Consider the following 14,789-nt stretch of genomic DNA (forward strand, 5'->3'; position numbering starts at 1 on the left):
AAAGACAGTATTTAAAGCTGGGATTCCTCCAATCTACCAACACAATATATTTAATAAGACTTTATTTTCCCTTGGGGCGCCTGGGTGGCTCAGTCGTTAAGCGTCTGCCTTCGGCTCAGGTCATAATCCCAGGGTCCTGGGATCGAGCCCTGCATTGGGCTCCCTGCTCAGCAGGAAGCCTGCTTCTCCCTCTCCCATTTCTCTGCTTGTGTTCCCTCTCTCGCTGTCTCTCTCTCTGTCAAATAAATAAATAAAATCTTTAAAAAAAAAAAAAGACTTTATTTTCCCCTAAGATAGGCTTTTAAAAATTGTTAACCTTCCCCCTCTCCAAAGATAATAAATATGTTAATTTTCTTGTATTTCAGGATCTGCAAGATGAAGTTCAAAGGGAGAATACTAATCTGCAAAAACTCCACGCCCAGAAACAGCAAGTACAGGAACTCCTTGATGGACTAGATGAGCAGAAATCCCAGCTGGAGGAGCAACTGAAGGAAGTTAGAAAGAAATGCGCTGAGGAGGCCCAGCTGGTAAAGTCTGGCCATTCGCTGCTGCCTGTATCTGTACCTTAGTTGCTTTTCCTGGAAACATTTCTTTGCTTCTTGTTGTTGCTACTGTTGTAGTCAGGTGGCAATCTAGTCAACAGCTGGGGCACATGAAGGAGTTGGAGCCCTCCTGTTCATCTGGAAATTGTAGTACTACTTTTCCAAATTTTAGCTGAAAGTGTGGTACCTATGTCTTCAAGTCCCCTCTGTTTCTCTCTTAATTGCCCTTCTCTATCAAAAATATGTACTTCCAAAAAAAAAAAAAAAAACAACCCACCAAAACAGTAAACTGAACAAATAAACATATTTGCATTATGGAACATTTTAATGACAATTCTTTTTTTTTAATCCCCGTTTCTTGTCATTCACTCCCATGTTACAGATCTCATCCCTGAAAGCTGAATTAACTAGTCAAGAATCGCAAATCTCTACTTATGAGGAAGAGCTAGCCAAAGCTAGGGAAGAGCTGAGTCGCCTACAGCAAGAAACGGCAGAATTGGAGGAGAGTGTGGAGTCAGGGAAGGCTCACCTGGGACCTCTTCAGCAGCACCTGCAAGACTCACAACAGGAAATCAGTTCAGTAAGTCTTTGTGGCAATGAGAAATATGCTCAAATGGGGCCTCACCGTATCCTCTTAGTAAATAATACTTTCTTGGTTTGTGTTCCTTTTCCCTCACTTTTCATTCATTTTATACAAGTACATTTCTTGTTGCCTGTCGTGAGTTAAAATTGTCATACATCTTGTACATCTGATTATTATCACTGGAGTCATGGCCAGGGGTATGGGTTTAGGTTTAAGTCTGGCTCTGCCACTTAGTGCCTGAATCATCTTAGTATCAGATTCCTCATCTTCAAAATTGGAGATTTAACAGTACCTCTACCTTTTAGGTCTGCTGTAGGGATTAAATGAAATGTAAAGGACTAAACGCTGTGACACAGTTTAGCAATAAATGCTAAGTTTTGCTTATTTTTATAAATACCGCCCCCCCATGAACATTTGCTTATTTGGAGACCTTTATTATTTTAATTAGGGAATTGTTCTTTATATAGATAAACATGCTGTGTTGTGTGGGTCCAGAGTATAGATCTTTTGCTTTGTTATTCTAGGCTTCCCTAAATGGAGAGTAATATTTTATAGAATGATAGTAAGATGGGAGGAGAGAGATCATGTAGCTCATTCTTTTCATTTTGAATTTGAACGAACTGAAGCCAAGGAAGGTTAAGTAATTTACCTATGGTTACATTGCCTTTAAAAGAGCCACAGCCTAGAATCCAGATCTTCTAACAGGTAGTCCAGTGTTCTCCGTTAATTATTATGTATAATGAAGTCCTACCCCTTGATATGCTTTCTTCTCCTCTCTTGTCTGACAGGTGAATACCTACTCACTCATCTTGCAAGACATAGCTTAACTTTTTATTTCAATATAGCATTTTCTGAACCCTGCCTGTATTGGACTCTACTTCTATTACAGCAATAGTAACATTTTCCCCTGCATATTTGTTTATGTATAGTCTGTCTCCCCCAGCTGACTGAGCTTTTTGGTCTAGGAACTTAAACATTTTTTTTTCTCTCTTATCATTTAGCACAGTTCTTATCCTGCTGTAGGTACTCAATAAACAGGTATCCCAAAAGAAGGCTGTCCTAGTGGGAATGCTACCAGCTGAATGAATAATCTTTAAAATAATTTTCTTCTTCGAGTTTATTTAAAATTGTTTTTTTATGAATAATTTACATACCATAAAATTAACAGGTTTTAAGGATACAATTCAGTGATTTTCAGTAAACTTAGAAGTGCTCAATCATCACAATCCAGTTTTAGAACATTTCTATCACTCCTAAAAGATCCCTTGCACCCATTTGTAGTGACTCCCCACTTCTACCCCTAGGTAAGTACTAATCTGCTTTCTGCTTCTATAGGTTTGCCTTTTCTGAGCACTTCATGTAAATGAAATCAAACACTATGTAGTCTTTTTCATGTGGTTTCCTTCACAAGCATAATGTTTTTGAGGCTCGTGCGTTTTGTAGCATGTATCAACATTATATTTCATTGTATATTTATAAAGCATTTTGTTTATCCATTCACTGATTAATGAGCATTTGGATTCTTTCTATTTGTTGGCTATTATGAATAATGCTGCTATGAACATTTGCATTGTTTTCATTTTTCTTGGGTATGGAATAGTTGGTTATATTGTGAAGTTATGTTTAAGGTTTTTTTTTAACTTTAAATTGCCAGGGCGCCTGGGTGGCTCAGTTGGTTGAGCGACTGCCTTCGGCTCAGGTCATAATCCTGGAGTCCCGGGATCGAGTCCCGCATCGGGCTCCCTGCTCGGCAGGGAGTCTGCTTCTCCCTTTGACCCTCCTCCCTCTCATGTACTCTCTCTCTCATTCTCACTCTCTCAAAAATAAATCTTTAAAAAAAAAAATAAATAAATAAATAAATTGCCAAACCGTTTTCCAAAATCGCTATACCATTTCACATTCCCACTAGCAATATATGAGGGTTCCAGTTTCTCCATAATCTTACCAACACTTTATTGTCTACCTAACTGATTTTAGTCATTCTAGTGGGTATGCAGTGGTATCTCATAGTCTCTAATTTGTATTTCTCCTTTTCTTTTAAAATTTTTTTATTAACGTATAATGTATTATTTGTTTCAGGGGTACAGGTCTGTGATTCATCAGTCTTACGCAATTTACAGCACTCACCATAGCACATACCCTCCCTAATGTCCATCACCCAGCCACCCCCTCCCTCACACCCCCCTCTACTCCAGCAACCCTCCGTTTGTATTTTTCTAACAACTAGTAATGTTGAATATCTTTTCTTTTTTTTTTTTTTTTTTAGATTTTATTTATTTATTTGAGAGAGAAAGAATGAGGCACAGAGAGAGCATGAGAGGGGGGAGGGTCAGAGGGAGAAGCAGGCTCCCTGCCGAGCAGGGAGCCCGATGCGGGACTCGATCCCGGGACTCCAGGATCATGACCTGAGCCGAAGGCAGTCGCTTAACCAACTGAGCCACCCAGGCGCCCCTTGAATATCTTTTCATGTGCTTATTAGCCATTTGTATATCCTCTTGGATGAAATGTCTGTATAAATCTTCTGCCCATTTTTTAAAAATGGATTGTCTAATTATTATTAAATTACAGGAGTTTTAAAAAATATCTTCTGGATAGAAGTTCTTTATCAGATATTTGATTTGCAAATAATTTCTCCCAGTCTCTGGCTTGTCTTTTCATTTTCTTTAAGTTTTTTGAAAGGGAACTTCTTTCAAAGGAAGGAACATAAATGAGAAAAGTAGAAAGGACTCTGGATATTATAAATTATCACTGAGAAAATAAAACAGTGTTTCTGAGCAAGGAAAATAATCTCAGCAAACTATACTACCAAGCGTGCCAGATAATATTTGCTATCTGTAATCTGTGGAAGGAATTATATTATCTATATCTGTGGAAGGAATTGTATTATATCCTTGCATCTGATCTCCAAACCTTAAGAACAAACATACCAGGGGGCACCTGGCTGGCTCGGTTGGTAGCGCATGTGACTCTTGATCTCGGGGTTATAAGTTCAAGTCCCACGTTGGGTGTAGAGTTTACTTAGGAAAATAAATAAAACAAACAAACAAACCACACACACACACACACAAAATACCATTTTCTTACATTTGACGTAGTGACTTGTGTGTCTTTCCCACAGAGGGCAATATTTTCCCATGGGCCTATAAAAAAATGAAAATCCAAATTGTAAATTATCCTGAAACTTTAATTGCTCTTTAAAGCTAAACTATAGCTTTTCTGGAAAAAGGAATAACTGAGGAAAAATTTCTGACTTGCTGAATTTTCATTTATACTTCTTACCTTGTATTTATGGTAAGAAAAAACAAAGAACCTTTGTACCTCTGTATCTTACTTACACAAAGATACTGTTTTTATCAAAATGTTTCTGGCAATCTGATAATTTATTGCATTTCTCTTGCACAGTTTGCAAAGAGCTTGTGTTGTGTGATTTTTTTTTTTTTCTATATCCTCTAAGTTTATGCAGAGACTAAGGAAGAGACAGGCTAAGTGATAGGTATGTGAGAGGGCCAGACACAGGAATGCCTAGTTTTGTTCAAGATTTTATTGTCTCAGAAGTAACTATAAGAAATAAGCTGTGTAAATAGTACTCTTTGGTAGGCAAGTATTTCCATGTACTGCTTCATCTATATGATGGTTATTATTTTCGTGTTAAGGTTTTAAATTTTAGACTGTAAAGGTTTAGTGGATATTGAAATTGTTTTAATGGTCATGATAAAATTTTTTTAAAAGATGAAGTAAGACAGGAGTGTTCTGGAGTGTTCAGAGCTTTTGAGTCTTTGGTGCTGCTGACCACCAAAGTGTTCATTACTTAGGACTCCATGAGCTGACCCAGCTTGACATACTGGTAACTAGAAGCGAATAAACATCATCTTATTGCTCTTCAAACGCATGCGGCCTGAGGTGTTAAAATCATTTTGTGAGCTTCATAGATTCAGTCAGGGACAAGAAAAAAGTCAGAAGGACCATGGCTGGGAAAATAGGAAATACTGGGCAGCCCTGAAGCAGATGGACAAGAGGAGAGCTCTGCTTCTGGTCCCCACAGAAAACATCTCCCTGGCCTATAGAGTCGGTGATTGTGCCCAACTCAGTGAGAAACACTGCCTTATCCATAAAACATAAAATTGTTTTCTCCATATAACATAAAACCGTTTCATACATGCACATTTGTTTTCCTAATATACATTGCAAGTTTTTCATGTATAAAAATATTAAATTAACTATTGTTAATAATAGAGTACTACACTATGTGCATCTTTTTTTTAAAGGTTTTATTTATTTATTTATTTGACAGACATAGCGAGAGAGGGAACACAAGTGGGGGAGAGGGAGAGGCAGGCTTCCCGCTGAGCAGGGAGCCCGATGCGGGGCTTGATCCCAGGACCCCGGGATCATGACCTGAGCCAAAGTCAGACGCTTAACGACTGAGCCACCCAGGCACCCCCACTATGTGCATTTTTAAAATAGAAAGTGAAAAGTCTGATAATTCTACCTCCTGGAGAAAAACAATGTTTGCAGCATGGTATCTTTTTCGAATTCTGTCTGTACGTAGATGCACCTCTCTGTGTGTATCTGTGCATTCATATGTATACCTATACAAGTTGTTTTTGTTTAGAAAAAATGAAGACATACTTTGTATACAAAAAATAAGAATGAAATAAGACAATAGGAAATATGAGGGTGCATTACATGGAATAAGGATACATATTACTTCATGAAACTTTTCCACAACTGTATGTGCATGTGTGTGTGCATGTAAATTATGCATGTGGATGAATGTGTCTGTATTACATATATGTGTTTATGTATGTATATACACACAGAGAGACCTATCCAAATACATATATTTACTAGGTTAGGGTGTAAAATCTATTTCTTTCTATAGATTAAGGTAAAAAAAAAGTTTATAAGCCACAACTCAATATCACTAGGAATATACAAGGCATGTGCTGTGTATTACAAATGTCTAGTATTTTGGATTGTCAGTTTAAATTCTAAATACAGTGCAATTTGATAGATGCATATGCTTACTGATACCCACGGTTTAAATTTATAAGCACAATACTTATGTCCATTTGGTGAACATAAATTAAGCACTTACAGTATATACATCATTGTGGTAGATTTTGGAGGTACAAAGTTGATAGCAAAAGTTCTGGTCCCTACCCTCAAACAGCTCAAGGTCTTTAACTTTTTAAAAATGGAGTGAGTTAGTGGAAAAGAAACAGGGAAACTTAATTGGTATAATAGTGAGAAATGTAGTGTGCTAGGCACTTTTATACACATTGTCCATTATTTACACAGACCTTTACATTTTACAGAGTTCTTTCAAATATATCTTTGCTTAACTTAATCATCTGTGGAGATAGTTCTTACTTTATGGATTAAGAAATGAAGGCTTGGAGGGGCGCCTGGGTGGCTCAGTTGGTTAAGCGACTGCCTTCGGCTCGGGTCATGATCCTGGAGTCCCTGGATCGAGTCCCGCATTGGGCTCCCTGCTCAGCAAGGAACCTGCTTCTCCCTCTGACCCTCCCCCCTCTCATGTGCTCTCTCTCTCTCGTTCTCTCTGTCTCAAATAAAAAAAAAAAAAGAAATGAAGGCTTGGAAAGGTTACTTCGACTAAGATCACTTAACTAGAAGGTGACAGAGCTTGACTGACATCTGTTTTCCCAGTTGAATATAGTGTTCTTTTCCCAGGTTATGACCCTGAAAAGATCTGTGGTAAATTACAGATTCCAAAATGAGCAACTTAAAAACCTTATGCAGGAAATAAGATTAGGGGAACTGAGCCTTGATTTATGAAATGTCAGTAGGAAATTTTTATGTTTGCTAAAAACAAAAAACACAGTATGGTAATAAAGGGAATTCCAACATAATGTAAAAAATATACTTTATGAAAACTGGGAACTGTTCAGTAAAATTCCATTCATTACTCCTTTTCACTAGAAACATTTTGATTTTGCCCTCTCTTCAATTTCTTTGAGATATTTATTAATTTATTTTTCTTTATTATAGATGTTTCTATCAATGAGCATCAATTTTTTCCTGCCTCTGCTCCCAGTGTTTTTCTTTTAATATATATTACAGTTTATTAAATTCTGCCTCTCTTTCCCACTATTGTTCCAGGAATATAAAGTCACTTGGATACTGGAATCCAAAATGCTTTGTCCTTTAACGTGTTTAGGATAGCTTAGGTTTAGAGACCACTTCCTAGGGCTCTAGCCCATTAATAAATAATGCCAGAGCATAGGACAGTAGCTCATTTTACCGTAGTCTTCACTCCTCTCCTTCCCAATAGAAGTATGAATGGCTCCAATTCCTTGTGTGCTCTCCCTCAATTTCCTTTATGTTTCCCAAAGCTTCATCACAAAATCTTCTCTTGTTCTGTTACTTTGCTATCTTTTTCCCAATACCCTGATCCTTCTAAAGGACACCAAAATGTAGATATTTGAATCAAAATTCTTGGAGCTTTCAAAAGATGTGCAAAAGCAAATCCATATATACTGGAATGTCAAGAGAACTTACTAGGATGGATTACTGAAATCTCTCCAAGTCATGCTGCATTCCCAGAGGATTCTCTTAATGGAAGCAAATTTATTTTTGACTGAGTCTAAGGATGTAGCTATTTTTATGTTCCGTGTCCTTCTAGTAATAAATTCTGTTCTGTATTTCTACTTTGTGTTGACAGATGCAAATGAAACTGATGGAAATGAAAGAGCTGGAGAACCGTAATAATCAGTTAAATTGGTGCAGTAGCCCACACAGCATTCTTGTAAATGGTGCTACAGATTATTGCAGCCTCAGCACCAGCAGCAGTGAAACAGCTAACCTTAATGAGCATGCTGAAGGCCAAGGCAACCTGGAGTCAGAGCCCATACACCAGGAGTCTCCAGTGAGTCTAATAGTTCTATAATCTTCATAATCAACTTCAGAAGAAAAAAAATTGATTCAGGTCAAAGTTTTTGTTGACATCATACTTAATATAAATATGGGACCTTGCCTCATCTGAGAACAGTTGATTTTTTTTCCCCCAGAGGGAGAGAGTAGGTACTGATCCAACAGTTCTGACACTTTTAACTAGTGTAAAAATGTAATTTTAACCAATCTATTTGTTATAAAGTGTGTTTTCAAAACAGTAGCTCTATAGATAGTAACTTTTAAAACATTTTTTTAAGTATTCTCACCCAATGCTGAAAGTAATTCTTTATTTCATAATGTTGAGGACATTTATTTACCAGTTATTTAGAGAGCACACAGCAGTGCTGCTATTATATGTGAGAGCCGCAGAGACAAAAAACTGTAACCCTGCCTTTAAGCAGCATGTAGTCTAGTGGTGTAACACTGTGTGAAAGGGCTGTGATATTCAGGTAGGCCAGCTTGGAGGGGGGCTCAAGACTGTATAGAGAAAGCTTTATAAGTGAGCTTCAAAGTAAGAAATGTTAAGCAAAGAAGAAGGTGGTATATTCCTGGCAGAGAAAACGGCACTGGCATAGGTATGAGATGGGAGAAACATGCGGCACAGGGTCACAAGAAGTTCTCGAAGGATATCTTGTGATGGTGGGGGGAGTATTGGTAGGAGATGAAGCTCTCTTATAGTGGCTCTCTGCATTACCTCTTACTTAAAATATAGATGGCTGCACCCCACTACAAACTTGCTGAATTAGAGTTTCTGGGATGGTACCAGGTACATATATTTTTACAAAAAATTCCTTGGGTGATTATGATGTGCACCTGGATAAAAATGACCACTTTTAGGTCAGAAAGGGACAGAGAGTAAGAAATTTGGATTCATTTTGAAGCATTGGGGGATTTATCTTACTGCAGTGAGTAGCCGTTGAAGAATTTTAAGCAAGATGTGACCTAACTGCATTTACCTTTTAGAAAAATGTAGAAAATGACTTTGAGAGTGTGACTGGACACACAGAGATTTGTTAAGAGACTATTGGAGTGGTCTGTGTGAGATTGTTTTAGCCTAAACTTAAGCAGTAATAGGAGGGATAATGAAGAGAAGAATACAAGTTTGAGAAATACTAAAGACATAAAATTAACAGACTTGATTTGTATTTAGGTGTTGCAATCTTGGATACATTATACAATGTTCTTTTTAAGTGCAAAAGGTTATCCTTCAAAGACATAGGGTGGTATGAAATGGAGATTTCCCCTGCCACTTCTTAAGCCCTATTACCTACTCATCTAAATCCAGAAAACAAGGGAATGCCATCGAAGGACCTTTAACCAGAAGGATCATGATCAGACTCATATTTTAGATCTATTCCTTTAGCTACTATAAGAAGGATCAGTGGGAAGGGCACATATTGGAGGCAAGAAGGCAGTTGGAAGGTTACGCTGGATCAGAATGGTGATACTGTAAATGGATGATAGTGACAGTGAGGATAGAGAGGAATGGATTTGAGAAGGAGGTAGGAGGTGAACTCAGCAAGACTTGGAGGCTAGCTGGGAGATGACCAGAGAGAAGTGATTAAGTGGTTAAGTTTTCTGGCCTGAGTGACTTTGATGCTTGATGATACCATTTTTCTAAGAAAGATTTTTTTTTTTTTAAAGATTTTATTTATTTATTTGACAGAGAGAGACACAGTGAGAGAGGGAACACAAGCAGGGGGAGTGGGAGAGGGAGAAGCAGGCTTCCCGCGGAGCAGGAGCCCAATGCGGGGCTCGATCGCAGGACCCTGGGATCATGACCTGAGCCGAAGGCAGATGGTTAACGACTGAGCCACCCAGGCGCCCCTCTAAGAAAGATTTTAAGAGAAGAACTCATTTAATGAATGCATTCTGCTTGTCTTCTGTATTTTTAGCAATTTTTGGTTATCCTTTGTCACTTTCCTCTGCCAAGTAGAAAATACATTGTTAGTCCATGTAGCATTAATATTTTGTAGGCAAGAAGTAGTCCTGAAATACTGCCTTCTGGTGTGACTGATGATAATGAAGTGGCGACAACAGCTGTTAATGAGAAAGTTTGCCCTGAATTTAATAGTGACAGACATTCAAAAGAGGTAAAAATAATTTTATATGTAACTATTCTCATTACTGGTTTTCCTAGATGGGTTATACACTGTTTTAGGCTAAGGAAAGAAAAATGCATTAAGTGAACTTTATGACTACAGAAATGTTTGTTATATTACCATCCATTGATTTTTCAAAGCATGTTATTTTATTTTAAAATGTTACATCTTAAAACTGGTTCCTAAAAGAATACTTTTTAATTTAAAATTATTTTTAGGGAGATCCATTTAATGTAGAATCAAGTTCACTGACAGATCCAGTTGCAGATACAAACATGGATTTTTTCCAGTCTGATCCTTTTGTTGGCAGTAAGTACTCTTATTTTTATATTATGATTTACCAAAAAAAAGTCTTTTTAATGTAACTGTATAAGAATTAGGGCTCAGTTTTGAGATCCTACTCAAAGTAGAGGGGTGTAGAGATATGATATGCTTATATTTGCTGGAATTTGTCCTCGTCAGGCAACTAACTCCTTGGACTAAGTGACTGATTATGTCTGAGGAGCCCCTCCTGATTAAGAGCATGCTTCTTCTTCAGAATAAGGACCAAAAGAAAGATATTATGGACCAGCAGAGGAGATTAGGTACTCTTAAGTCAACCAGCAATTTTTTTTTTTTTTAAAGATTTTATTTATTTATTTAATTGACAGAGAGAGAGAGAGACAGCGAGAGAGGGAACACAAGCAGGGGGAGTGGGAGAGGGAGAAGCAGGCTTCCCACAGAGCAGGGAGCCCGATGCGGGGCTCGATCCCAGGACCCTGGGATCATGACCTGAGCCGAAGGCAGTCGCTTAACCGACTGAGCCACCCAGGCGCCCCTCAACCAGCAATTTTTTACTAAAGTGCCAACACCCTGCTTTTAAAACAGTGGAATCTATAGCAGTTAGAACCTGGATCCCTGCCCTTAAGGGGCCTATAGTGTTGTTGAAGAAATATAAGTGTAATAAATTGAAATACCTGATGTCAGTGTAAACTATGTTAAATACCACTGGTGTCAAAGCTCTTTTTGCATTTTATTTATTTCCAGATCTATTTGTGAAACTGGTCAGTTTACAACAGTTTTATTTTTTTCTCCAAGTTTTTATTTAAATTCCAGTTAGTTAACTTACAGTATAATATTAGTTTCACGTTTAAAATTTAGTGATTCATTACTTACATACAACACCTGGTGTTCATCACAAGTGCTCTCCTTAACACCCATCACTGATTGAACACTCCCCCCACCGCCGCCCCAACCCACCTCCCCTCTCGTTACCATCAGTGTGTTCTCTATAGTTAAGAATCTGTTTCTTGGTTTGCCTCTCTCTTTTTTCCCCCCATGATCATTTGTTTTATTTCTTAAATTCCACATATGAGTGAAATCATATGGTATTTGTCTTTCTCTGACTTATGTCCCTTAGCATAATACTCTCTAGCTCCATCCATGTTGTTGCAAATGAGAAGATTTCATTCTTTCTGCTGGCTGAGTAATATTCCACTACATATATACACACACACATATAATACATACATACAACCCACCTCTTCTGTATCCATTCATCAGTTGATGAATATTTGGTGTGTTTCCATAATTTGGCTGTTGTAGATAATACTGCTGTAAACATAGGGGTGCATGTATCCCTTCAGATTAGTATTTTTGTGTTCCTTGGGTAAATGCCTAGTAGTGCAGTTGCTGGATCCTAGGGTAATTCTATTTTTAACTTTTTGAGGAACCTCCATACTGTTTTCCAGAGTGGCTGCACCAGTTTGCATTCCCACCAACAGTGCAAGAGGGTCCCTTTCTCTGCATCCTTGCCAACACCTATTGTTTCTTGTGTTGTTAATTTGAGCCATTCTGACAAGTGTGAGGTGGTATCTCATTGTAGTTTTGATTTGCATTTCCCTGATGAGTGATGTTGAACATCGTTTTATGTGTTTTTTGGCCATCTATATATCTTCTTTGGAAAAATGTCTACTCATGTCTTTTGCCCACTTTTTTTTTTTTTAAGATTTTATTTATTTGAGGGCGCCTGGGTGGCTCAATTGGTTAAGCGACTGCCTTCGGCTCAGGTCATGATCCTGGAGTCCCTGGATCGAGTCCCGCATTGGACTCCCTGCTCAGCCGGGAGTCTGCTTCTGCCTCTGACCCTCCCTCCTCTCATGTGCTCTCTCTCTCTCATTCTCTCTGTCTCAAATAAATAAAATCTTTAAAAAAAAAAAAAAAGATTTTATTTATTTGAGAGAGAGTACGAGTGGGACAAGCAGAGGGACAAGCAGACTCCCTACTGAGCATGGAGCCCGATGCGGGGCTTGATCCAGGACCCTGATACCATGACCTGAGCCAAAGTCGTATGCCTAACTGACTGAGCCACTCAGGAATCCCTGCCCACTTTTTAATTGGATTATTTGTTTTTTGGGTATTGAGTTTTACAAGTTCTTTATATATTTTAGGTACTAACCCCCTATTTTTATGTCATTTGCAAATATCTTCTGTGGAACATCTTTCTGTTTGCTTATTGGCCATTTGTATAACTTCTGTGGAGAAATATTGATTCAAATAACTTGCCCTTTTTTTATTGTTAGTCTTTTTATTGTTGACTTGTAAGAGTTCTTCATATATTCTGAATACAAGTCCCTAATCAAATATATGATTTCCAGAATATTTTCTTGTATTTTGTGTTGTCTTAATTTTGATGAAGTCCAGTTTATCTATCTTTTCTTTCATCACTTGTGCTTTTGATGTCATGTCTAAGATCCAAAGTCATGAAGATTTACTCTTAGGTTTTCTTCTAAAAATTTTATAGTTTTAACTATTACATTTCAATCTTTGATCCATTTTTAGTTAATTTTGGAATATGGTATGAGATAGGGGTCCAGCTTTATTCTTTTGTTTTTTGTTTTTTTTTTTTTTTTTTAAGATTTTATTTATTTATTTGACAGAGAGAGACACAGCGAGAGAGGAAACACAAGCGGGGGGAGTGGGAAAGGGAGAAGCAGGCTCCCCACAGAGCAGGGAGCCCGATGCGGGACTCAATCCCAGGACCCTGGGATCATGACCTGAGCTGAAGGCAGTCGCTTAACCAACTGAGCCACCCAGGCGCCCCCAGCTTTATTCTTTTGTATATGGATATCCAGTTGTCCCAGCACCATTTGTTGAAAAGATTATGTTTTCTTTCCCCATGGAATTGTCTTGACACTCTTGTCAAAAATCAAATGACCATAAATGTAAGGGTTTATTTCTGGACTCTAGTTCTAGAATTATTTATTAAAATAATTTTTTAGGCTCAGTGTCTTTGTTTCTGGAGTAGTGATGGAAATACCCATTCATTATTCTTATGAAGAGTAGAGAATCTTGTTAGTAAAATTGTTGCTGTTGTGCCTGTCTTTTCCCTTCTGTTTGTAACCTCAGCTTGTGATCAAGGGGTAAGTATAGTTGGCTCCAATTAAAATTTGCTTCTTTTGGGGCACCTGGGTGGCTCAGTTGGTTAAGCATCTGCCTTCCATAATCCGCTCAGGTTATGATCCCAGGGCCCTGGGATCGAGCCCCACATCGGGCTTCCCTGCTCAGTAGGAAGCCTGCTTCTCCCTCTGCCCCTCCCCCTGCTCGTGCTCTCTTTCTCTCAAATAAATAAATTAAATCTTAAAAAAAAAACAGCAGTCATTAAAAAAATTGCTTCTTTTATGAGGTATGTTGATGTTCTGCCTTTACTCTTTATTATTTTAAATGTTTCCTACAGATGCATGGCATTTAGTGTTTTGTCTACTTTGAGGTAGAGCTAATGAAACAGACTGTGCTTTAAGAAACTTTGCTTCTGTTTAAAGTTACCTTTAAGTAATGGTGTCACAACAGTAAACATTATTATTGTGATTTCTGCTTATTTATTTTATCACAGGTGATCCTTTCAAGGATGATCCTTTTGGAAAAATTGGTACGTATATCATTGAGGTCCAACTTAGCTGTAATTTAATTCTGCTTAATTATAAACTTATGTTGTATTTAGAAATGAGAAATCAAAGTAAGGTAGTTATAGGAAGTGGGCTTCCTTTTTATTCAGTTTTTAAACTGATGTAAGGCGCCACTAAAATGTTGTATGTGCCTGGCATTTTCAGAGGGAAAGTGGTAGATTCTTGTGAATTTGCTTAATGAACCATTAGCTTTATTTATTTATTTATTTATTTTAAGATTTTATCCATTTATTTGAGAGAGAATGAGAGAGAGAGAGCCTGAGAGGGGGGAGGGTTAGAGGGACAAGCAGACTCCCCACTGAGCAGGGAGCCCAATGCGGGGACTTGATCCTGGGACTCCAGGATCATGACCTGAGCCAAAGGCAGTCGCCCAACCGAGCCACCCAGGCACCCGTTAGCTTTATTTTTAAGAAAAATGACATTAGTGTTTATATTTTGATACTTTTAATAATACTTAGACTGATTTCTCCTTGGTAGCCAAGGATTAGATGCATATAGTGATCTATGCTACTATAGTGTTTAGAACATTTTTTTTTCCTAAGATTAGAGCATATGAATGGGGGGAAAGGAAACATCTTAAAGAATTACTAAATGTCAGGCTTTATAAGATAGTCTTTCCCTGGGATTTTACATTAGAATAAAGCAAATCTTGTGTACCATTTGTTACGCTTCCCAAACCTGTTCCAAATAAGTTTATTAGGTG

At 37.9% G+C, this 14,789-nt stretch overlaps 1 protein-coding gene across 6 annotated transcripts in view; it reads left to right on the forward strand.

The window, feature by feature from the left end:
* EPS15 (epidermal growth factor receptor pathway substrate 15) overlaps positions 1 to 14,789 on the forward strand; it is a 150,941-nt gene that overhangs the window by 105,636 nt on the left and 30,516 nt on the right. For all 6 annotated transcript variants that reach the window (XM_064589160.1, XM_064589156.1, XM_064589161.1 and 3 more), the window contains 6 exons: positions 366 to 527; positions 925 to 1,122; positions 7,811 to 8,014; positions 10,017 to 10,133; positions 10,361 to 10,451; positions 14,014 to 14,049. In XM_064589160.1, the coding sequence (XP_064445230.1) occupies positions 366 to 527; positions 925 to 1,122; positions 7,811 to 8,014; positions 10,017 to 10,133; positions 10,361 to 10,451; positions 14,014 to 14,049 (808 nt within the window). The remainder of the gene's footprint in view (positions 1 to 365; positions 528 to 924; positions 1,123 to 7,810; positions 8,015 to 10,016; positions 10,134 to 10,360; positions 10,452 to 14,013; positions 14,050 to 14,789) is intronic.

This window comes from Mirounga angustirostris, unplaced genomic scaffold (genome assembly GCF_029215605.1).
Source record: "Mirounga angustirostris isolate CCGP_5_RB_7025 unplaced genomic scaffold, mMirAng1.0.hap1 SCAF_4, whole genome shotgun sequence".
Taxonomy (NCBI): domain Eukaryota; kingdom Metazoa; phylum Chordata; class Mammalia; order Carnivora; family Phocidae; genus Mirounga; species Mirounga angustirostris.